We start from the raw sequence: 25,257 nt of genomic DNA, 5'->3' as shown, positions 1-25,257 counted from the left end.
AGCAGTGTGTATAGCTGAGTGTAAGTGCAGGCCCATTATAGCAGCAGTGTGTATAGCTGAGTGGGAGTGCAGGCACATTATAGCAGCAGTGTGCATAGCTGAGTGTAAGTGCAGGGACATTATAGCAGCAGTGTGTATAGCTGAGTGAGAGTGCAGGCACATTATAGCAGCAGTGTGTATAGCTGAGTGTAAGTGCTGGCACATTATAGCAGGAATGGAGAGGATGAGAAACACAAAGGCTGACAGACTGCAGGGAGCATGAAGGAATGAGCAGGGTAGATGTGGGCACATACATGCAGCGCTCTCTGTCCGGGGAGAGAGGGGTTACAGTTATGAAGAGATTACCTCCAATTTTAGAGATTAGACCAATTTTTTTAGATGTAAAAAGGTTCATCAAATCTGGATGTAAACAACAGCGTTCCCATTATAATCACAGGATCGTCCCACTTTAAATCTAATGCCCAATTTTCCAATATGAGATTATAGGGAGTTTTGTTTTTTCCATCCTTCTCCAATGATCACAATTTTTTTTGTTTCCAGCAGCAACATCTGACCCTGTGTCCTTTGTTACGACTCTAACCCAAAGAACCCGTCACGCCGTATTGTTACGGTTATTCATACGTTTATAGTCTGTCATTTCCCTCTTCTAGCATAAATAAATCCATTAAGGACGTTCTTCATGCCTATTACTTTGTGCTATATCTGTTCCCACTGATATAGAGAAAATAATCTGGACTTTTTCAAGCTTTATTATTTTTTTTAAATTTTTTATTTTTTTTAAGTTTTATTATTTGTTTTTTACTCTCCAGGTTTTGGGAACATTTCACCGCGAACAAAAGGCGGAAAAATTTTCTGCATTATCTACGCTCTTCTTGGAATTCCTTTATTTGGGTTCTTATTGGCCGGTGTTGGAGACCAGCTAGGAACCATATTTGGCAAAGGGATAGCACGGGTGGAAGATATTTTTGTAGTAAGTATATGTATCTATATTTATGCTGATGTCACCCAACATTTCTTTTGCTCTTATAAGACCTTATACATAGGCCCATAATATGGATCCCATAAGCCTGTACCTTAGGATGCCTCCAATATCATACAGTGGGCATACAAATCCAACATGCTCAATACTAGACAGTATGTATAGCAGCTAAAAAAAGAATAGACCTCTACATACAGAACATACTGGAGGTCCAGGGGCTGTAATACAAATTTTTCCCTGACCACATCTATAACTGTTAAAAAATCTATATAATCGAGTATATAATTACTTATAGCATAGAAATAATGTAATAATAATAATGTAATAATTATTACAATAATCTCAGGTATATATTTACTTCTTTGAACCCTAACCTATGTAAGACCTCTGCTCCTGTCAGTACTGCTGCACAGACCTCTATATAGAGCATTGTAGCTGAGTTTTAGCAAGTGTCAGGCATTCAGCCTTAACATGGTGGTGGTGTTGGTGATGGGGTGATATGTTGAGGGGTTCGGCTGCAGCCCTTATTGTGATGCCACTGAGCAGGGGCTTATCTCTCTGAGAACAAAAAGCTTGGTCAGTCAAATTCCAACATGCTGGTCCTTCTCTTCACCAACATCATCTATATCAGGGGAGAGTGATGCAGTTCCCCATACATTTTAGACAGTTGCAGAGGTTGGTGGTTCTAGACAACTTTTACCTAAAGTGTACGGGGACCTTCGGACTAAATCACATATTATACTTGTTACCTTTTTCTAGTAGATTTTAAATTCTGTGGCTCCACATCATATATTTTAGCTCTGATTTTCATCAACCCACCAGTATGTCTCTCACCATCCCCTATTGCATCTACTCAGGTATGGCTACAGGACTTCTCTTGTGCTGCACCAGTTCTCTATAACGCACTACCTAAATTCATTAGATCTGCTCCTAACATTTTAATTATGCCAAGTCCATAGCCAAACATAACCTGACCTGGTCACAGATATTTCCTCTCTGTGTCCTCAGTAGAGATGAGCGAATCTCGAGCACTTTTGGGTCCGTCCGAACCCGAGCGTGCAGCCTTTGACTACCGGTGGCTCCTGAAGTTGAGTGCTGCCCTAAGGTTGCCTGGAAAACATGGATACAGCCATAGGCCATAGGCCATGTTTTCTAGGACTCCTTGGGCTGCATCTGACTTCTCTCATCTATAGTCCTCAGGTATCTTCTCTACAATGTATGACTCTGCATTTTATATCCTTGTTGGCTCAGACCCTGGGTGGGTGATAAGTTTATGTAACATGAGGCTGACGACCTTGGCACCATGTAAAGTGTCACTGGTCTGATGGTAAGCCTTTATGGACCGTTCTCCTTTTGTCTCATTGTTTGTTCGTTTCCCGTAGTTGTCATTTTGCTTGTTTGTTCCTTTTCCAGTTGTACTGAACCCATAAGTGGGCACTATGTAAATAAAAGTCATTCTAATTTTTATTATTTTATCTTTTTTGCTTACTCACTGGAAGAAAAAAAAGGTGGGCAAAAGTCCAAGAGCTCCCAGCCGATTCCATAAAATTACAGACCGAGCTGCTGCGGATTGCATCCAAAGCAGAGAGGATCCTGGCAATGGCCTTAGTACATGATGGCTGGTTGCTTATATACATATCTAATTGAGAAAATTGTGCAATTATTTGGTGGCGTACTAAATTGGTGCATTAATGATTACCGTAATCTTTTAGATGATTTGCAATTAATTCCTTTTGAAAGCAGATGCAAAATAGGAAGACGTCCCACCACTGGCCTCAACGTCAACCTATAGCTCGGCCGTCTGATATCATGCAGGCTGGATAACTGTTTTGAAGGGATACATTTGGAGCATAATCCTAAACCTGGTTGAGCTATAGGTCGACTATCAGGCCAGTGGCATAGCATGAGATGTCGCTGCCTAGGGAGGCAAGTGTTGTGCCCCCCAACCAACCCATTAAAGGGAAACTAAGGGCAGGTTAGACATGGTTCCTAACCTTTATTCTCAGCGCTGTTTTCATTAACAGTTTGTAGTTTATGCCCTATGCAAATTAGGCAGTTTGGTGCACTAGGGGCGTGGTCAACGATGTCAGTTCACCTATCTGTCCTGGTTCACCAGTGCTCGGCAGTAACATCACTCCGGCCTCATCACTGCAGAGCAACTGATGAATAAACCAAGGCTAATTGGTTGCCCCACGCCCAGTGCACCAACCACCTAATTTGCATAGGGAATAAATTGCAAGCTTAAAGGAGAAGTGTGGCCAGACCTATTTTTTTAGCAAGTGCTGAGGAGGGGGAGGATAAAAGAAATAACATGCTCGTACCTCCCCAGCTCCAGAACTGGTGACCGCATACCGCTGCTCTGGTCCCCGGCCACTTCTTGGTCTTAGCATGCACCTGAGTGGTGATGTGTGAGGTCCGCTAAGCCAGTCAGCGGCCAAGGCGGGACCCCACTACCACTGCTGACTCGCTGAGCGGATTTTACACGTCATGACCCGGATTCACGCTCTGACAAAGAAGCGGCCGGGGACAGATCAGGATGGGTGTAACCTGCTGATGGTTTCCCTTTAAAAGTAAAGTATGCGATGGTGCATAGAGTCTATATACAGGGGCAAGGAATCTATCGCTACACAGAAGTCCCTGCCCCTATACTGTATGTATATTCTATGGCTTAATTATACTACTACAAATGTAGTAGACACCAACATGACTGGCCATGCACTGTTCTGCTTCCATAGCACGACACACTAAAAAATTTGGGTATTTTTACTTGAGAAATATTGGTCTCTTTCTATATTGTTGTGAGGATCTGCAGCCATATTGGTTGCCACTGATGAAGTATCTCTATAAAACACCATACTATTACTACAACATGTTTCATCTATTGGTGGAGAGCAAAGAACATGTCTTACTATGCAAAGTTTAGCTGGTTTCCATAGTAAATTATGCAGTTCTCTAATTCCCCTCTATCCCCCCCCCTTCCCCCGCTACAGTTCAGAACAAAAAGACGTTGTCTATCTCCATTTTGATATTTTGAATGTTTTTTGGACATATATGTTGATCCCAACTGGTGGAGTACAGGTTGTTCACGTAAAAGGTTTTTCCGGGGAAACTCATTGATGGCCCTATCCACGACACCCCACCAATCACATGATCATCTATTGTTGTACTATCCTGAGGATTGGCCATCAATGGTGTTCCCCTGAGATAACATTATATAGGAGACCTTTACGATCTATGGTAACAGTCTTGTTTTCCTTGTCTTGACAGAAGTGGAATGTAAGTCAAACAAAAATTCGCATCATCTCAACCGTAATCTTTATCTTGTTCGGATGTATACTGTTCGTTGCCATCCCGGCTATCATTTTCCAGCACATAGAGAACTGGCACACATTGGACGCCTTCTACTTTGTGGTCATCACTCTAACCACAATTGGATTTGGAGACTATGTGGCTGGTAAGTTGTTGGGTCCCAGAGCCTTAGCCCATTATATGATCCCAATAGACAATCCTGTCTTCCATTGACAAGTTCTACGCATGTAACCCTTTTCTATATGTCCACCCTATGTCGCTCTCACTCCCATGGTTATTCCATCTTCTTGTAGGTGGTTCGGATGTGGAATACCTTGATTTCTACAAGCCTGTGGTATGGTTTTGGATCTTGGTGGGCCTTGCCTATTTTGCTGCTGTGCTTAGCATGATCGGCGACTGGCTGAGAGTGCTGTCAAAAAAGACAAAGGAAGAGGTAAGTGCCTAAAAGGAACAGAAAAAATAAAAACAGAAAAGACAAGAGGAGTAGATCTTGTATACATTGGGCTGGGCTTGTCTTTCTTCTGTCTACCTTGCTGGCACAGTCTCTTACTTGGAACACACTTGCTGATTTTTGCTATTCTCTGCCTTACACGGGGGGCTTCCCGCACAGGGGATTAGAGGTTTATCCCGTTGTTGCCTCCATCTGTGTACGAAAGGACGTGACCCTGAAATGTTATTTAGTTTCCAGTTTTATATAGACTTGAGAATATTTTCATCTTCATTTCGAGAGGCTGAATTGGCCCAAGGACACACATAGAGATCACAGTCATGTATCGCAAATGGAATAATGATTCTTTCTTGCAAACCAATTTGACCGAGTAGCTACTGAAAGGCGTCCCTGGTGAGAGATTACATGCACTGACGGTATCATGCAGGATTACGCGGCTGTAAACAGTCTCAAGATGTGCCAGCAGAATATCTTGAAAACTGGAGATATGTTCCCAATGAGTGGACGTGAACCTTGTAATTCAGATAGAATATACAGGTATAAATTTGTCCTGAACCCCATTTCCTTTCACTGTTTAGCTTTCGGTCCTCCAGAGGTTTCTCCGGGGGTCCATCCACATGGGGTCTATGAGGGCCAGTGGCAGATAAACTGATCCAGAGCTCTCAATGGGGAACTGATCCTACTGTTTAATCTCCAGCTCAATTTGTCTGCTAGATGGTGGTCATAGCACCCCATGGCACCTGGACTGGAGGCAAACCAATTCAGCACCTGGACTTTTTCTTCTGTGCTATTGCGATAGGTTCAATGTGTGGTTTTGCATTGTCTTCCAGAATGATTGGTTTTGGCTGTGCAGGCATGATGGGACTTGTAGTTTTGCAATAGGTGGAGGGCCGCCATCCCTGTTCTAAAATCTCTATAAAGTGTTTAGCATGGATAGCGTATTTACAGATGTATAAGCTGCCCAGGCCATAGGTACTAATGCAATCCGATATCATCAAAGATTCAGGCTTTTTAACTATGCGCTGATAAGCTTGATGGCGCCACCCCTATAAGACATGGCGTCCATGGTTTCTAAAAATAATTTTTGATTAAAGTAGGTTTTCATTTTGTTACATATAGATATAGACAGATAGATGATAGATAGATGATAGATAGACTAGTAGATATTATAGTAACATAGTTAATAAGGTAGAGAAAAGACAAGAGTCCATCAAGTTCAACCTACAGAAATCCAAAAGTGTTGATCCAGAGGAAGGCAAATACCAATTGCCCCATCACAGGGAGAAAAGGGGGGGGGAAAAGGTGCTTCCTAGTGCAATATCTGAGTTACTAGATAGCAAATGTGCACAAAAACATCATTGTGCTCACCTTGGGAGGTTGTGCAATAGTAGGCACAACACTATAACAAAGCGTATTATCAATACCGCAGCTTAGCAGAGGATCATCTACACAGCGTGTAGAGTCGATACACCAAAAAGAAGTCAGGTCCTTAGAGGACTATAGGGCCCACAAGCGATCCTTCCAATAGCATAGTGCAGGTATTCCAGCTGGGTGGTTAGTAAGCCGTATGTGGTCGGCTCCCAATAGATGTAACTCACCTGAGTTACATCTGAGTTACATCTATTGGGAGCCGACCACATACGGCTTACTAACCACCCAGCTGGAATACCTGCACTATGCTATTGGAAGGATCGCTTGTGGGCCCTATAGTCCTCTAAGGACCTGACTTCTTTTTGGTCCATCACAGGGAGAAAATTCCTTCCTGACCCCAATTGCAATCAGAATAAATCCCTGGATCAATGTTCTATCACATGTAATCTAATGCCTATAACTTGTAGTATTATATATATAGAGAAGCATCCAGGCCTCCCTTTGAACTTATTTAATGAATCGGCCATGACAGCATCATGTGGCAGAGTGTTCTATAGTCTTACTGCTCTTACAGTAAAGAATCCGCATCCGTACTGATGATGAAACCTTCTTTTCTCTAGTCGTAACCCACCCATTCCCGTAATGACCTTTGTTGCCCTCCTCTGCACCCGCTCCAGTTCAGTTGTGTCCTTCTTATATACCGGTGCTGGTGCATTACACAGTATTCCATATGTGGTCTGACCAGTGATTGATAAAGAGGCAAAACTATGTTCTCATCTTTAGCATCTATACCTCTTTTGATGCATCCCATTATTTTATTAGCCTTGGCAGCTGCTGCCTGGCACTGATCACTAAAGTTGAGTTTACTGTTCAACAATACCCCCAGGTCCTTTTCAGAAGCAGTGTTACTCAGTGTTTTATTATTTAGCACATAACTGTACTTATTATTTCTACGGCCCAGATGCATAACCTTACATTTATCCACATTAAACTTCATTTGCCATTTCTCTGCCCAAGCCTCCAGCTTCTCCATATCCCTCTGTAATATGATATTATCCTCCTCTGTGGTGATTACTTTACCCAGTTTATTATCATCTGCAAAAATTGAGCTTCTATTCTGTAGCCCCTCAACAAGGTCATTAATAGTAAACAAGAAGTGGACCCAAAACTGACCCTTCTGATACCCCACTAGTAACTCTGACCCAATCTGAGTATTCATCAATAACAACCCTTTGTTTCCTATCACTCAGCCAGTTACTTACCCATTTACATATATTTCCCCCCAGTCCCAGCATCCTCATTTTATAGACCAACCTTTCATGCGGCACAGTATTAAATTCTATAGAAAAGTCCAGATACACAATGTCCACAGCCTCCCCCCGATCCAGTCTATAACTGACCTCCTCATAGAAGCTGATCATATTAGACAGATCCCTCCTAAACCCATACTGGTGCTGCGTTATAAGATTATTTTCCTTAAGATACTCCAATATAGTTTTTCTTTTATAAACTTTTGACTTATGTTTATGTGCGTTACTTTCCTGTATGCTTATAATGGTGACCATATGTCCAGGGTGGCAGATCTTTTCTGCGCTGTACAGCGAGTGTCAAGACGATTTGCTGCGCTACATTTGCATTTCCACTGCGACTGCTGCTCACCGCCGTATGTTATATATACACGCCATTTGCCTCAGCTGGGAAATTAGCCTGAAATGACTTTATTGTACGAAAATGGGTTTGGCAGATATCGAAATGTGTAAATAAATGATGTGGAAGCTCGCACCTCGCACGTCTCCTGGAAGATCCTGCTAATACACGTGATGCTGGTTTTATCATTTTTTATTTTAAGCTTTTTGAGGTTGTGTAACAATATTTTTTAGGGGTTTATAGAATGGTAATTTACAAAGAAGAGGGATTGGTGGACACAGTAAAGCTATTGAAATGAAACAGCAGGAGGCGCCATACTGACATTATTCCTGGTATAGTGGCTGCATTTCTGTTAATAAGTGTACATTTTTAAAAAAAATTCTGAATTTGAGGCTGGATTTAACTACAAACAATAGTCAAGAGGCAACTCATCATCATGTCTTGTTCAATGATGGAGAGATCCTTGTGGAGAACACATGTAAAGGAGAGGTCAGGCCACAGCTAAAAATCCCCTACAGGCATGGGGTGCAGGAACATAATAAAGAATGTATACTTACCTGTCCCCGTTCTCCCGTAGTGCCACATCACCATCTCTCATCTTCTCCCGGATTCCTGTTACGTCATGAACTGGGGGAAAGTACCTGCTCAGCCAATCAGTGACTGCAGCGATGTCCTGCCTCAGTGACTGCAGCTGAGCGGGCCTTCCTGAGCCAGGTCGTGATGTTGCAGGAGTGGGAGCTAGAGGAGGCGGGCGGAGGTCAAGGATTGGCGGGGGGCATGGGGACGTGTGAGTATACATTCCTTATTATGTTCCCACATCCCCCTGCGTGCATTGGATTTTTTAGTTGTGTCTGGACTTCCCCTTTAAAGGAGTTTGCCAAGTTATTTTTAATTGTCTTTCTACAGGATAGGAGACAAGTATGAGATTGCAGGGGGTCCAACGTCTATGCCCCCCCCCCTTCCCGAATTTCTAGAATGGTGCCAGAGTTAGCACAGTACGGCACTTGGCTATATCCAGTGGAATCATAGAGAATGAATCGAGTGAAGGGTCATGTGTTGGGGTGCAGTTCTAGAGATGTCTGAGGAGCACAGAGGTCGGACCCCCGCCATCTCATACTTGTATACAAATCTCTGGTAAGACCACACATGGAATATTGTGTACAGTTTTGGGCACCTGTATATAAGAGGGAATTGTCTGAAGTGGAGCAGGTACAGAGATGGTGACAAAGGTCATTAAAGAAATGGTTATGAAACTTGGAAATTTGGGGGAAAAGACGTTTACGGGGGATCTGATCAGAAAGTACAATATATGTAATCGGACACTACAGAGATTTTTCTAGTGATATTTTCCAACCCAGGGGGCGTCCTCTACATCTAGAGGAAAGAAGGTTTCACTATTAGCACAGACGCGGATTCTTTACAGTAAGAGCAGTGAGACTATAGAACTCTCTGCCACGTGATGTCATGGCTGATTCATTACACAAGTTCAAGGGAGGCCTAGATGCTTTTCTTGTAAAATGTAATATTACAAGATACGGATGTTAGATTTTTGGGGATAGGACACTGATCTAGGAATTTAAGAAGTTTTTTTTTGCCTACTAGATTATATTTTGATGTTTTTTTTTTTGTTTTTTTTTCCAAATTTACCAACTATGTAACTATGCATTGCTGCATTGCTATTACTCTACATGACTTTTTTTTATAAGGTATCACTCCTAAAATACTTTGATTTCAAGTATTTACCACAATATGGATTTTTCTGGCTAACACGGTACCATACTATACATTTTTTTATAACAATAAATTTCAAAAATTCTTGAAATCCATCCAGAGCCCAAGAACTTGAGTTTCCTTTGTAGAAATCTGGGAGAGGGGCATCATCATTACTGGCAACATACAAAAGCTATTGTCCTGTTTACCTTCCTACATTGTGCCCAATGAATAGAGATTCAATAAAGGGGCATTCTGAGTTAACTCCTTCACTCTCCACAGGGATCACCCCGATCCTTCTTTTCCCTGACATCATCACTTGGGGAGTCGAGAGGCCTATATATATATATATATATATATATATATATATATATATATATATATATATATATATATTAGGGATCTTCCCGGGGGATGGTGTGTTTGGACACAGTTCAGCAGCAGACTTGGACTTATAAAAACAGCTTGATGTTTATTTGTACCATAAACAGTCCTTCACAACAGAAATATAGCAACACTGTGCTTTTAAGAACAGAACAAAACAAAACAAAAGGTCCTGCCCGTCTGGGCACTTACTAACATACCGGTCACCTATCTGGCACTTCGATAAGCAGTATTGCAGGGTGTGAACAGGCCCCAGCAGCGGCTGTATTCGCAGCTCTCAGCAAACACACCACCCAGGCTGTTCACTCCTGGCTGAGAGCCAAGCCTATACGCTCTGCAGGGCTTTTACCCTCTTGCAGGCTCATCAGAGGACACCTGATGGGAACACCCAAACTGGATCGGGGGGAGGGAATGGCAAGTCCCACTACCAAACCTACCTGCCATTCCATGTAAATCTAGGCCCGGGAAAAATAGATAACAATCTCAGCCGCATAACACTGCTGAGTAACAGGTTCCTCCTGGACTCACCATCTCACCGTGCGTATCAACCTCGGTGAGATGTACACCCCCTCGACCACTTCTCCCGTGACACGTCTACAATATATATATATATTAGAGAGGTTTTTTTTTTTTAAAGACCCTAATAAGACCAGTTAAACTAGGACAACAAATCTGTTGCCAGGCCCCGGTTTTGAGCCCCACCATTCGGCAGGTATATACCACCCACTCCAATGATTATCCTCATTATCTCTGACTACCTTGGAGCTTCGCTAATTGCTTAGTAATTATAGTGGGATTCTACAGAACTACAATACAATCGCTCTGTTAAATTACAATTTTACAGCAGTTTAATTCTATACAAGTAAACCACAGAAATTATTTCTCAGAATTGTATTTTTTTGGCAATTATATTTCTAAACTTTTATTTAGTATTTTTCAGATAGTATTTCACTCGGGAGACCTAAGGGCTAGTTCACACTACAGATTCGGCACAGAGATTCTACCGGGAACCTCCGTCCCTGGACTCTGTGCAAATCTCTCCTGCTATGTCTATGAATGGGAGGGCTCATGCGCCTCTGCTCTTCATTCTTCTCCGCTCAAAGAATTGACATAGCAGGAGAGATTCTGGGGACGGAGTGCCCTATTACGCAGGACGATTATTGTTCGAAAAATCGTTTTATCATTCGGATTTAAACGATAATGGTTTCGTGTAATTGCAAGCAAAGATTAAAAGACTAATGAGAAATCATTGATTGCTTGTTCAGACCTGGACCCACAATCATCGTTGATCATTTGCAAATCCTTTGGCGTAATAAAACGGTGTTTCGTCATTCCCATAGGTTCAGCGAGGAGAGGACGACCACACGTAACGATCATCGTTCTGTGTAATTGAATGAAGCAATTGTTCGCCAAAGCGGTCATTTGAGATTGTTTATAGTTAATCGTCAAAAAATCATGTTTTTTTATAATTAATTACAACGTTTTTTACATTCAAAACTAAGATCGTTTACACCATCTGATCCCGGAAAATGAAGAAACAATGTGGAATTACACTGAACGACTAGTAGGCGAATGCGGAATTACAGCAAACGATTAACAATGATTTTAGGTTCGGCTGAAAAGTTGCAATCAACGACACAAGTGATTTTTCGATTGCAATGTAAAGTCAAACTATATAATTATTTTTCGCACAATAATCTCATAAACTCATGTAATAGAGCCCTTAGTCAGCCACATTGGATTGTTAGTTGCCCGGCCAAGTTAACGCTTGCTATTTGAGCTATGAAGCAGACTACTCTTGTCGCCCAGGTCGATTTTTGGTTGTGCAACTAAACACCACCATGATGTGACCTCGTAGTCAAAAGAAATCTATGGTCGTTGCCACTTCTGCACCCATTGTCCCATCTGGTGCCCATAGACTGGACATAGACTATGTTGTCAGACTTGTTGGTGATGCTGGATAGTTGATTTCCAGAGCCATTGTACCAGATCATAAATAAATAAAGTTGATCTCCATGTTTTTTTTTTAATCTGATGGTAACTATGCCGGATTACTGGACATAGGGTACTTTTACACCAAGCAATTTTTTTGACAACTAATGTTTAACGATAAAGGATCTCAAACGACCAAAATCATTCGGAACGATGATTGTTACTTATGATTATTCTTGCGGTCGTTTTGTCGTCGCTATTGAGTACATTTCAAATATGACTTTTTATTACACCGAACAATGTGCGAACGATCAAACGATAAAAATAGGTCTGAGTTCTATCAAACGACCAATGATTTCTCGTTGGTCGTTTAATCGTTGTCTGCTATTACACGAAAAGATTATTGTTTAAATTCGAACGATCTAACAATTTTTCGAATGATAATTGTCCTGTGTAATACGGCCCTTACCGTACATAGACCTGGTCATACTCACTTGGTCTGCTATAGCTAATTGGATTTGTATTGTAAGGCACTGCTACTCTGAAATAAGGAAGCATACCCAGCCGCCCACATACACTTGTAATACAACCATGTAAACACTTCTTAGGTTCCTCATTAGGTTCAGTTGAGAGAGCTGATAGGGTGCAAACAGATAGGACTGCAGTGATGTTAGTGCATGTGATGTGATGTTAGTGCACGTGATGTGATGTCTGCTACATTCCGAGGACGCACTTTCCCAGTGATTGTGAAAATGTTACGTGGTGATGGATTAAACACTGACGCCGAGCCCATGTGAGCAGCATCATTACAGCAATTCAGCAGGTTGTCACTTACGAGTCAGCATGAGGTTAGAAATCCGAGGTGTTATATAAATGTATATTAATATAGGAATCATTGAGTTCTTTCCATTCAGATAAAATAGATATGTTCTGATTGTATTCTCAATGGATCTCTTTGTAGCTTGATTCCATACTAAAAGCTGACTGAGAGAGAATTGGGCTATAAGGCTACTGGGCAGTAGTATAAGCACCCAACTTGCTCCCCATGCACCCTCTGAGTATCTGTGAAAACTATCGCTCTTTGCTGCCACCTCTGTCCATGTCAGGAACTGTCCAGAGCAGCAGCAAATCCCCATAGAAAACCTCTCCTGCTCTGGACAGTTCCTGACATGGACAGAGGTGGCAGCAGAGAGCACTGTGTCAGACTGGAAAGAATACACCACTTCCTGCAGAACATACAGAAGCTGATAAGTACTGGAGATGTTTAAATAGAAGTGAATTAAGGTAATTAAGAGGTAATTTGAAAGAAAACATTGTTGGTGAGCTACCCCCTTTCTCAGAGCATCCACACAGAAGAAGTCACTTGTGTTGTGTTCTGATACTTATTGTCTGCCTGCACAATATCAGGAATCACTCCACCTCCAGTGTACAGGAGCAAGTGTGACCACAGACACATTGGGGCTGGTTTACTAACAATCCGTCATTAAGCCGTTATGCTGTTGGTTGTGTTTGTTTTTTTGGCATCATGTTTATTAATGTGGCGCACGCCCTTAGTAAATCTGGAAGTTTATTCACAGGACAAAACTAAAACCCGACCATTCTGCCATTCTAGAAGTGGCTTAGTAAGTCTGTCGGCTGTGGTGGGTTTTGAAGGACGCACGCATGACACACCCACGACACGCCCACTTGGTGGGACATAAAATTATGGGTTTTTCTGGTTTTTGGCAAAATTGTGTCACACACCTTTAGTGAGCATGTCGTAACACGAAACTGACAGGATAAATGGATAAAAACCAATCGGTTTTCTCACAGGAACACATTAGTAAATCAGTCCCATTAGGTTTAAGTTCTTAAAGGGAATTATACCAATACCAGGGTGCACCATGACAAGTGTCTACCAGAAATATCTAATATGCAAAAGTACTGCGGAGACACCATCACGTGTTTCTCTCCGCAGTGTTTTGGTTGATCTCCCTAAGGTCAACCATCATTCCTTTGAATGCACTTACTAGGCTTTGCTCCCACTAGCCAGAATCCTACTCCATACTGATGAGGGGCAAATACCCCAAAACAGCTGTCTGTGGATGGATACCTTGCTGAGGTGGTTTCCTTGACTGGAGACCACCCTTGGCTAGGTTGTTCCTTCCCGGACTGGCTAGCTCACTGACGTTGAGAAACATTTGATGGTGTCTCCGTAGTGTTTTGGTTGATCTCCCTAAGGTTAACCATCATTCTCTTGACTGTATTTACCAGAAATATCTAGACATAGGAGCCTTGATTTCTAAAATGTTGCATAATCTAACAAAGAAATATAATTCTGAAAGATGGAGAAACCCATTTGATCCCGTATGTCTATCTGGGCTCCTCAGCTATAAAGAAAAAAATCTCCTTAGAAAAATTGTTCTAAGCAATTTTTTTGACTATGGAGTCCATGGGATAATGTAATTCTTCTTTCTTCTGTAAGATGCTGATGAGGAGCTGGGCTCGGATCCTCAGATCAGCCGACACTGATGAGATGGTTATTATTAGGATTCACAGAAGTCATGTTGGTAAACACTAACGTTGAGTGAGCACGCTTAGTCGGACATGGTGCTCCATCTAGCATTGGGGCCCAATGCTTGGCCGAGCACCTCTTGGTGCTTTGGTAAAGGGGGCCTGTGGCCATACACCTTAATATAACTGTCAGTTATATCTCCTGTTTGCCGCACAAACCTATTGAATTTTATTCGTTTTTCATACATTTTTGAACTCTTGAAGGGAAATATCCAGGCACCCTCCACTTTGCCAAGCAGGGGGCACCTGAATAAATGCTCAGGTCTCCCATTGCAATAGGGTTCCTTACTCAATTCAAGGCCTCGAGCATTGAAAAACACTCTACTTGACTATCAGGCATTCAAGCATTTTAGTGCTCACTCAACGCTAGTAAACACCCATTACTAACATTATACTTTCAGTGGCAAAATGCCAACAACCTGCAGATCAGTAGAGATATTGCTCGTACTTAACTATTTTTGTAAAAAAAAAAAAGTGGGGGCCATGGTAGATCATGGTACATTACTCGATCATGGAAAATAATTGCAATCCCCAATCCCTATCATGAACAGGGCACAACAAGGTACCCGCACCTGTTGCCGAAGTGTAGACACGCTGGTCCGTTTAGTGTAGCGCGCGTGCAGCCGCAAACATCTAAGGGCATCATAGACCTGTTATTGCTCAATCTCGTGTGGCTAAACGCCACTTGTCCTTGTAAGAAGTTGGACCCGGACCAGTGGGAGTCGCCTAACTAGTTAGCAAGGAGGAGCCTTGTTCGCTATCCAAATTAACCAGACAAATCGCTCCACCAACTAAGAACGACCATGGATTCTTAGAGGGACAAGTGGTGTTCAGCCACACCAGATCAAGCAATAACAGATCATGGTGTGTACCCAACCCATATAGGTCTTTTTGCGAGTTCCCCTGCTCCAGACCATAATCATAGTCCATAGTCCAAGTCATATGACACAGCGGCCAATCACTGGTCTCCGCAATCTTTGCCTGCATAAGCAGCAGATGCTTTCAGTCGACAACATTCTCTCTCAGAAGCTGGCATCAGACTGATGTACCACGTTCGACCATTTAACTCTAGAGGACATAATCAGTAGCTATCACCAAGTGAGTTTTTGACAGGTGTCACACCCGTTGCAGTTGTTATGGCTGGCCTCGTCTGTTACTGCCATGTAAGATCTGCTAGAACCGCCTGCAAATAAAGTAAAGGGGGCAATGCACCTAGGATTTCACTGCACTGAGCGCTTTCACTAGCAGCCGGCAGTGTTATAGTTTGGCTGGTCTCCCTGAGATCAGCGATCTGTTTCTCTTATGGCTCTACTGGGCATTGCTCCCACCTAGCCAGAATCCTGCTCCACACTGATGAGGGGCAACACCCCGAAACAGCTGTCTGTGGATGGATACCTGGGCTTGGTTTTTCCCTTGTCATTACATTGACTTATAAGGCCACTTAATATTGTGGTTTTGATGGTTTTCTTACAGGAGCCACCCCTTGGCTGGGTCCTTCCTGGAGGGATATCTGGCTAGTCCTGTGTTTCGAAACGCTTCAATGAGGCTCTACGGGCTCTTCTTTTGCATATGCAAATAAAGTATGGCATTAAACTATATTAGCGATCAATTGAAAAAATGCTAAAAGTGCTAAAAGTTTTTTTTTTTTAATATAACCCACACCTATAAAATGCAAATCATATCCTTATACAAAAAAGGTAAACTATGATGTAACTGGATAATCTGAAAACAGCCTCTGGGGCAAACAGCGATAAGTCCTTCATGTTTCGAGGATTTCTTCTTTCCTTAACGTTGTGCAGAAGAGTCCCTGTAATGAATGTATTACGTCTGCGTAGGATTCCTTGTACAGCTAACAAGCTAACCTGTGAGTTCTGCCCGGAGGCTCGGCCCACTCTGTACACAACGGCCAGCGGCGCAGCGATTCCATGAGAAGTGGCAGCAGCTCATTGCACATAGTCATTTATATTAATGGTGATTTATAGTAAGAAGGATAAATCTCTTTCCTTAGCAGGTTGTCTATGTCTCATGGCTGAATAGATTTACCTGTCCGTAAAAAGAACAACTATTACATAAAACACACAATATAGTAATAAATTATTTATATATGTCAGGAACTGTCCAGAGCAGGAACAAATCCCCATAGAAAACCTCTCCTGCTCTGGACAGTGTAAACTTCAGCCAACATTCATCATATGTAAAAGGTCATAGGACAAAGACAAGGGCGATGGCCATTTCGCCGCTCAGAGCTTCCTCCAGGCCCTTCGGTAATCGCCCGTGTCCTATGACCTTTTAGATGCAATAAATGTTGGCTGAAGTTCACACTGGTGAGTGTCGCAAGTCATTCTACAAGTATCATTGCTTTAAAGAGGTATTCCAAGAAAGGATAGGGGAAAAGTAGGAGATGGCAGGCGGTACAACCTCTGTGCACCCAGTCCGCTCCTCCCCGATCCCGCACGCTGCATCTTCAGAGCGGCCTGTCTCAGCTGACAAGCCGCTCAGCCAATCACTGGCAGTGCCGGTCCCAGCAAGTGATTGGCTGAGCGGCCTGTCAGCTTAGACAGACCGCTCTGAAGCTGCAGTGCGCGGGATCCAGGGAGAAGCGGACTGCAAGGGGAGCCCTGGACCATGGATGGATGATGTATACACTTTGCAAATTGTCAGCCGTCGGCCGACAAGTATAGGTCCAAACCTAAATCAACGATCAGCAGGTGAACACGGAACGATAATCGGACAGATAGGGCTGGTTCGGCCGATTATCGTTCCATGTAATAGGGCCCTAAACTCTTAGTCCTTAGCCGCACGTTATCCCATTCTGGTAATGCTCCAGAGGCACGAGGACTGGTAAGTATACATTGCATATTAAGTTCCCCCCCCCCCCCCCCCCACCCCCCCCCCCCCTGCTCACCAGCCTGTTTTGAATTTCGAAGGACTTCTCTTTTAAGTGATCTCAATCTGAAAGACGCCTCCTTACTTTCCATCCCCATTTCACCCCCCAGAGGGCCATAAATGTATTTGTTTAAAGGATAATTTGATTTCATCTTTCCAGATACAAAAAATAGTTGGTTGTCATCGAGTGTGAGAACATCGGGTTCTATAAACAGAACAGAATGACTTGATATGAAGGAAGAGGAAGTTTGGGGATTCATTACCATTAGAGAGCTGCGCTCTGTCTTCTCCGCATAGCGAGCGGCATTAGCGAAAAGTCATTAGGAATCCGTAACTAAAGACGGGCAGAATTTCTAATTGAAAACCTAATAGACTATGAACTGGAAAGTATAATTGATTGGAGTGCGGCTTCATGGAGCACATTTCAATTTATTACATTGTATTCAAAAGTGTTTACTTGTATACGGAAATAGAAGCTGTATATTATACAGCATTGCTCTAGAAACCCGCTCTGTGCTCACAGGAATTGGATGGACCTTCTTCCTGCTCAAGGTTTTGTCTTAGGCTGGATTTACACTGCGTTTTTGCAATCCGTTTTTTTCAAAAAACGGATGGAAAAAAAACGGATGCATTTGTGTGCATCCGTTTTGATCCGTTTTTCCATTGACTTCTATTGTAAAAAAAAACGGATCAGAACAGATCCATTTTTTTTTAGGGACACAAAAACGTAGCTGGCACTACTTTTGTGCTTTTGTGTCCATAAAAAAAAAACGGATCAAAACTGATGAGTTTTTTTTAAACAATGGAAGTCAATGGAAAAACGGATGCACACAAATGCATCAGTTTTTTTCATCCGTTTTTAGCAAAAAAAACTGATGAAAAAAAACGGATTGCAAAAACGCAGTGTGAACCTAGCCTTAGCTACAATGCCCACATCCAGAGACATATGCAAGGGGATGGCATCACACCTTTAAATCAACTGGTTTTCGAAAGTTATATAGATTTGTAATTTACTTCTATTTAAAGATCTCAAGCTTTCCAGTACTTATCAGCTACTGTTTGTCCTGCAGGAAGTGGTGTACTCTTCCAATCTGACACAGTGCTCTCTGCTACCACCTCTGTCCATGTCAGGAACTGCCCAGAGCAGTAGCAAATCCCCATAGAAAACTCTTCTCTGGACAGTTCCTGACATGGACAGAGGTGGCCGCAGGGAGTACTGTGTCAGACTGGAAAGAAAACACCACTTCCTGCGGGACATACAGCAGCTGATAAGTATGGGAAGAAATGAGATTTTTCAAATAGAAGTAAATTACAAATCTATATAACTTTTGGCAAGCAACACCAAGGGGACAGTATTACTGTTTGGGGCACTATAGGAGGACCAAAGGAAAGGGGGGGGGGGGGTGATGGAAAAGTGCACAGCTTAAGATGTTGGACAGATTCTGCAGAGATAAATTGTGGCTGGAAGGAATCATCCTGATAGTCTGTGCTGGATGGAGACGCAGAAGAGAAAGTGACCAGATCAGAAAAGACATCACCTGTAAGTCACTGGATGTAACTGCATTGTGATCACTTCAAAGAAGAACTGGTATCTACCACTGTAGATACTGTATGGGGGGCTATTGATCTGTGTATAAACTGGACAAGGAATGGCAGCTTTATGATGTCAATGTGTGTGTCAACCTATAGCATATAAGCAATGCTAACATGGGAGAATAAGACTCCTTTTCTATATTGATCTATCTAAAGAGAATGACTATATTAGACTGTGCTTTAATGGTGTCTTAGATTGCTGTATTTTTCCTGACTGTTACATCTCCCCCAGATCTCATATCGCAGGTGGATTCACAGCCCACAAGGAATTAATTTACTGTACATAATGGATATGGGAGAAGATTACATACTTGTAAATGAAGCAAGCTGTTTCCTAGCTGTGAGCAAAATATCTATTGCTGACAAGAAAAATTTCTTCTCCAGTCTAATAAGTATATATCACCGGCACAGCTAGTTTATGGATTCAGAATATATAGGCTTAATGTGCTAATACAGGGGTAGGGAACGTTGCCTCTACAGCTATTACAAAACTACAACTCCCATCATGCCCGGACAGCCAAAGCTTTATCAGTGTTTGGCCACTGCCATACTAATTGCCAATGTATAACATTAAAGGGGTAGTTCACCAATTTTTTTTTATTCCTTTTAAATCAACCGGTGCCAGAAAGTTATATAGATTTGTTATTTACTTCTGTTAAAAAATCTCCAGTCTTCCCATACTTATCAGCTGCTGTATGTCCTGCAGGAAGTGGTGTATTCTTTCCAATTTCACACAGTGCTCTCTGCTGCCACCTCTGTCCATGTCAGGAACTGTCCAGAGCAGCAGCAAATCCCAATAGAAAACCTATCCTGCTCTCCAGACTGAAAAGAATACACCACTTCCTGTAGCACATACAGCAGCTGATGAGTACTGGAAAATTTGAGATATTGTTTATAGAAGTAAATTACAAATCTCTGGCACACTTGCTGGGACCTGTTTAAAGGGAACATTAAAACTACTGATATGTCCGTATAGGGAACAGGGCACTGAGGATGAAGAGGATGAAGGTGCATTTTTTTTACCTTCATCTTTATAGATGTTTATTAGCAGTTTACTAGATATGTTAATGAGGCATTTGAATGCACTGGGGGCGGGGCTACCACTCTTAGTGCTCCAATCTACCCCCATCCACCTCCTCTTACTAATATTAGCAGAGCACAGCTCCAATATTCATCAGAAGTTATGGGCCAGATGGGCGTTTTGAGGGTGATAGCCCCACCCCCAGAGGGTGATAGCCCCTCCCCCAGAGGGTGATAGCCCCTCAACTAGTTTCACCCATGCATGGGCATCATCAGGAGGAGGGCAAGGAGAGATATGAAGCAGGGTACACTGCTTTTTCTTACCTAAGTTGTTTGCTGTAATCTACTACATGGTATACAGAATATCATATTCAGGAAACCAGTAACAGCACCTTAGTAAGAGTTGCTTATTGATGTCAACTATATTTATATGTGACACACTTTTTTAGGGCCAATAAACTACTTTATTGAGCCCTTCTAATAACAACTAGCTATTATTGGTGATCATAGTTTGACACCTACTTTGTTGTAAACTTTCCTAATAATTATCTGCTGTATAAATTGGACTAGGTGAGTCGGTATATTGTCTACCGAAATCTCTCTTTGATATCTGTTCCCTGAGGAATCTGTATATTAACAGTTGAAACTCGTCGGAACAGTTAAAGAAGAGTAGTCCCCCCATATTTTATCTGCAGGTGACTTTGGAGGGAAATTTAAATCCTCATTGATTGTGGTTATATCTTGTTATCAAAAGTCAGACTGAATTATCTACTTTTTATTTAGTGTGTAAATATATTTATATATGTGTGTGTGTGTCCCAGTCCGTGTATTTTTTTTTTCTTTTTTCCTGAGCACTTAGTGAAGGATAGGGATCGCCACCTATTTGGGGCCACCCTGTTAAGGAGTTGGATCACCCCAAAAGGCAGGGCGAGTTTATCTAGGGGTAGGCTTAGTGTGCCCCTCCCCATCCCCGTACACACGTATATCCTTTTGGTAATAGTTGTCTTTTGCCCTCCAACTGCCTGTCCACGACCTCTCGATCCCATCTGGGCGATGGGACGTTGGTACTTTTTGTACATTAGTCTGAAAAAAAAAAATCTGGATGCGCCCTCTTAAATATTTCGGCGATGAGGATGTAATGGATGTTTCATCGTGACTCGTGGTTATGTGCACACTACGGAATCCTGACGGAACAGCTGCTGCGGATTCCGCAGCTCGCACCTGCTTGCGGCCGCGGGTATCTCTGCTGCTCCCGAAGCCTTCAGTCTGTGGTTTGCCAGATTCCGCCGTCCGCCCAAAGAATGAACCCCCTCATTCTTCGGTGGATGGCGGAATCTGGCAAACCATAGAATGAATCCTATGGTAGCAGTCCGTGAGCAAATGTGAGCTGCGGAATTTGCGACAGGTGTTCCGTTGGGATTCCGTAGTGTGCACATACCCTTATAGTGTAGCAGTATAGTGTTGTGACAAACTTTGTTATGGCTCCCAACCTTAGATGACATGGGCAACTATCTGCCTCTTGGATCCGCACGTCAGATTATTGAGCGTTCCTCTGCTCTCTGAGGTTTAATGCAGACATCCATGTTACTGACCCTAACCTGGTATTGGCCCATACTCTCCAAATTCATGCTTCTAATTATATATGGGAACTTATTCAGTAAGGGTCTCCATGTTCTACCATACAGGGTCTATACCGTGCTCTGTGCATGACCCTATACATGTATATTTCCTTCTGCTCTAGGTCCAATAACCATACAATTTGTGTTTTTGTTTTTTTTTTAAAAAAAGCCTTTTTGGCGTTTGCACAGAAAAAAAAAACATGAAAAGGAAATATAATTTACCATTGGATGAAAGTGTTAGACACATGAGAAGCCATCTCTTATGTACTGGCCGCAGTTCTTCTTTAAGAATTTTTTTTTTCATTAATGGAAAGTAAATGAGATCTATTGATGCGGCATCTATCTTTATGTTCCCAGGAATATATCTCAGTCTGTTTACCACTGTGTGCGCTGAACAAATTAAATCCAATTTTCCCTAATGCAACAGAAATTTGCTTGATCAATCTGAATACAAAGCGTTCCCGTAATTATGAAGTGTAGCGAGTGCTTAGAAGGAACCCGGAGAACTTCAAGGAGACGTGATTTAATATATTCCTAGATACCAGAAACTTAAAAGCAATAATTATTGATTTGATCCGGGTCGGTGACTAAACTTCTCCAATGACTTATTTTATTACAATGCTCTAAGTACAATTTTTTTTGGGCTCTGTAACGTACGTCTAGTCATCCACTTCTAAGAACTACCATCTAATTTAATACAAAGTGCTTGAACTAAATGTGTTTTGTAGTGAAATGTTTTATGTTGCCTATCGTGGAATATTAAAGTGCATTTGGTCATCATAAGTTTTGCAAAAGATGTTCATAGTGGCTTCTCTATCTCAAGATTCAAAAAGTTTGAGGTTCTTGGATGACCTAGAAAAAACTAACTCATAACTGAGTCATCCCTTTTTTGGACTCTCTACGGCTAACCATAGGACAACGTGCCTATCACCTGGCCCATATTTCAGTAGTTTTTGTCAAAAGTGATAATTTACTACTACAAATACTAGAAATTTTTGCCTTATTACCACATTCCTATAGAATGAAACATAACAAAATAACAGGCTGTATCTGTAACCTATGGTATCGCATAGACGAGACCTTGGGCAATCTAACACATTACACATTACCAGTTTATTCTATTAGAAGACAAAATTTATGGCTTTCATGGTCGCCGATGTCCTGACCCATCTCTTAACTAGAGAAATTAATAACGGCTAATAGTTCCTGTTTGTTAAATTCGTTCCTCAACTATACATTAACAGTAAGCTGCCTTGTAACTGGGACCACCAGTTATTACACATTTCCCAGTGAAATCAGTGGGACATTGGTGTAATGCACACTTATGCAAGGTCCTCCTACGTGAAGGTCCAAGCCTCAACAATGGTCTAAACCAAGTATTCCCATTGATGACCATGTTTATGTTGTTCCACATTACTAAACCAAAATCCTTACACTTTCCTCCATTTCTGTCTCTCTGCAGGTGGGCGAGTTCAGGGCTCATGCGGCCGAGTGGACGGCAAACGTGACGGCAGAGTTCAAAGAAACCCGTAGACGTCTAAGCGTGGAGATCTACGACAAGTTCCAACGGGCTACCTCTATTAAGCGAAAGCTATCCGCAGAACTTGGTATGAGTCCAAGTCAGGAAATGACTCCTTGCAAGAGAACCTTATCGGTCAACCACCTGACCAGTGAGAAGGAGGGGCTGTCCTCCATGACCAAAAGCGACAGCATGTATCTGAATGGTTTGACTCCGCACTGTGCTGCCGATGAGATCGCCGTCATTGAAAACTTCAAGTAGGTCCACCTACCGACTCCACTGTCGCCAGAATACTACATTTGCCATAATAAGACTACCAGCATTTTTAAAGTCTGCATGAGCTCGGAAAATTACGTACAAAGAGACTACTAACCAGTACTGTTACGACTACCCAATATGTAGACTCCTAAATTCCACAACGTCTGATGCCTTTCGGTGCCCAGACTGTTTTCTTTTGTTTTCTAACGTGCCATAATACATGCAATGCTATAGGATATAATCTTAATAATTTTGGTAAGAAAAAAAACAAACCAAAAGCCTACAAATTGGGATCTGACTGGCAAATGCAATGGACGGCCGGTGGACTATGTTTTTGTAACTGGAGAAGTCATTATGAGATACTGTACAGCCTTTAACCTAAGAAACTTTCGATCAGTGCCTTATTCCGCTTAGACACACAACCTCCATAGCTGTTATTTTTTTATTTTAGGCCTGAGGAATGTATTTTATTGGCAGATCCATTTTTGCTTAAGGACAACGCGCAGTGGTGCCTCAATGCACTTTTCAGGAAAGGATGGAAGATGCCCGAAACTTTACAACCACAGCAATCATTACTGGAATGTTAAAGACCTGAAAATTTTCTTTTTTTTTTTTATTTTGCTGGGGGTGGGGGTTGAAACCTACATTGCTAAAATAATTGCCTTGGTTCTTCGTCGATGCCATGGTCTAGGGTATGCATGTCTGGTAAAGAGAGACCCCATGTTAGAAGTTTACACCTCTGTTGTCATTTCAGCCACCATCTCTGCCCAATGGACCCCATTAACATATAATCAGATCCACTTGGTCCCATTGTGGTGTCCGTCTGGTCCTACATGACCAAATTCAGGATGGAGGCTCCGAACTTTCAACACTGATGTGAACAGAGACTTACCATTGGCTCCATACTCCTTCCTCATGGGTGTGAACATTTGATAGCCCCGCCTCTTCACTGGTAAAACACTTCTAGGGAACAAGGCAGGGGAACAGGCCCAGATACCACATCGTCTTTTGCTCCTACGGGGAATGTGAAGGCCCCATTTTTTTACGTTACTTTACATTTATACAAGTCCCTAGTGGTAACAGAGTAATTTAACAAAGAGACTTTATATAAAAATCATATCTATTTATGTTCCCCGGTCTTTTATTTTGGGGTCCCTAAACAACCACAATAGAAGTGGTCATTTTTGTTATGCATGAACCATTATTGTTATGCTCGAATGCCTCCTTATTTGGCCCACAAAAATGTCTACATTATTCTTGTAGTCTGCAAATGTGTGATGCAATTTAAAGGCTAAATCTGGCGATTGCTAAAATCCTGCAGCTGGCAGGGGGAGGGGGAAATTGATTGCAAGTTGGCACTTACCTCTCCTTATGCCTGCGGTGAGCGGTTGGAGCGGCTGCAGGACCCCTCTCCGAAAGTCATTTTCCCTGAGTTGTGATGATGTCTCGGCCTGTTGAACTGGCCACTTAGCCAATCAGCGACTAGAGCGGCTCCCTGCCCCAGTCACGGACTGGATGAGCGGCCAGTCTATCAGACGAGTCGCGATGGGACAACCCAGAGATCCCATAGTCCAGTGGGGTCCCACAGCCGGTCCCGCCACTCACCACAGACATGAGGAGAAGTAAATTGTTACTTGCAATTAATTTCCCCTCTTCCCCCCAACAGGCTGCAGGATTTTAGCAATTGCTGGACTTCTCCTTTAAGGGTCGGTCTTGACCAATAATAGGAATAAAAAATGTTTAATTATTTGTAAAGCAGTAGAAGGTCGACCCTTTCCTGTTCCCCAGCACTTGCCTTCTCTATCTCTCTACACATGTCAGAAGTATACTATTCAAGATGAGAGAAGGAGGACGCCAGTTGCAGTCATTGCCTGTGGGCACAACATTGTGTGGCTTTCAGTCAAAACCACCCCCGAAGGTGATGACTGTGACTATCACGGACCCCCTCTTGTCCCAGAAGGTATTCGTCCAAAATGTGCAGAGGCCGGAAGTCAGCGCCGAAGAGCAGAACGAAAAAGACCTTTTCTGC

General features: G+C 42.4%; 1 protein-coding gene across 1 annotated transcript in view; it reads left to right on the top strand.

The window, feature by feature from the left end:
* KCNK2 (potassium two pore domain channel subfamily K member 2) overlaps positions 1 to 24,678 on the top strand; it is a 97,346-nt gene extending 72,668 nt beyond the window's left edge. Inside the window, exons 4-7 of the mRNA XM_069955617.1 lie at positions 810 to 970; positions 4,247 to 4,433; positions 4,582 to 4,721; positions 22,914 to 24,678. Of these exons, the coding sequence (XP_069811718.1) occupies positions 810 to 970; positions 4,247 to 4,433; positions 4,582 to 4,721; positions 22,914 to 23,231 (806 nt within the window). The 3' untranslated portion in view covers positions 23,232 to 24,678. The remainder of the gene's footprint in view (positions 1 to 809; positions 971 to 4,246; positions 4,434 to 4,581; positions 4,722 to 22,913) is intronic.
* Positions 24,679 to 25,257: the final 579 nt, after the last annotated feature.

Source organism: Dendropsophus ebraccatus, chromosome 15, assembly GCF_027789765.1.
Source record: "Dendropsophus ebraccatus isolate aDenEbr1 chromosome 15, aDenEbr1.pat, whole genome shotgun sequence".
Classification (NCBI taxonomy): Eukaryota; Metazoa; Chordata; class Amphibia; order Anura; family Hylidae; genus Dendropsophus; species Dendropsophus ebraccatus.
Note: the sequence above shows the minus strand (reverse complement) of the source record. Positions and strands in the feature narration are given on the sequence as shown.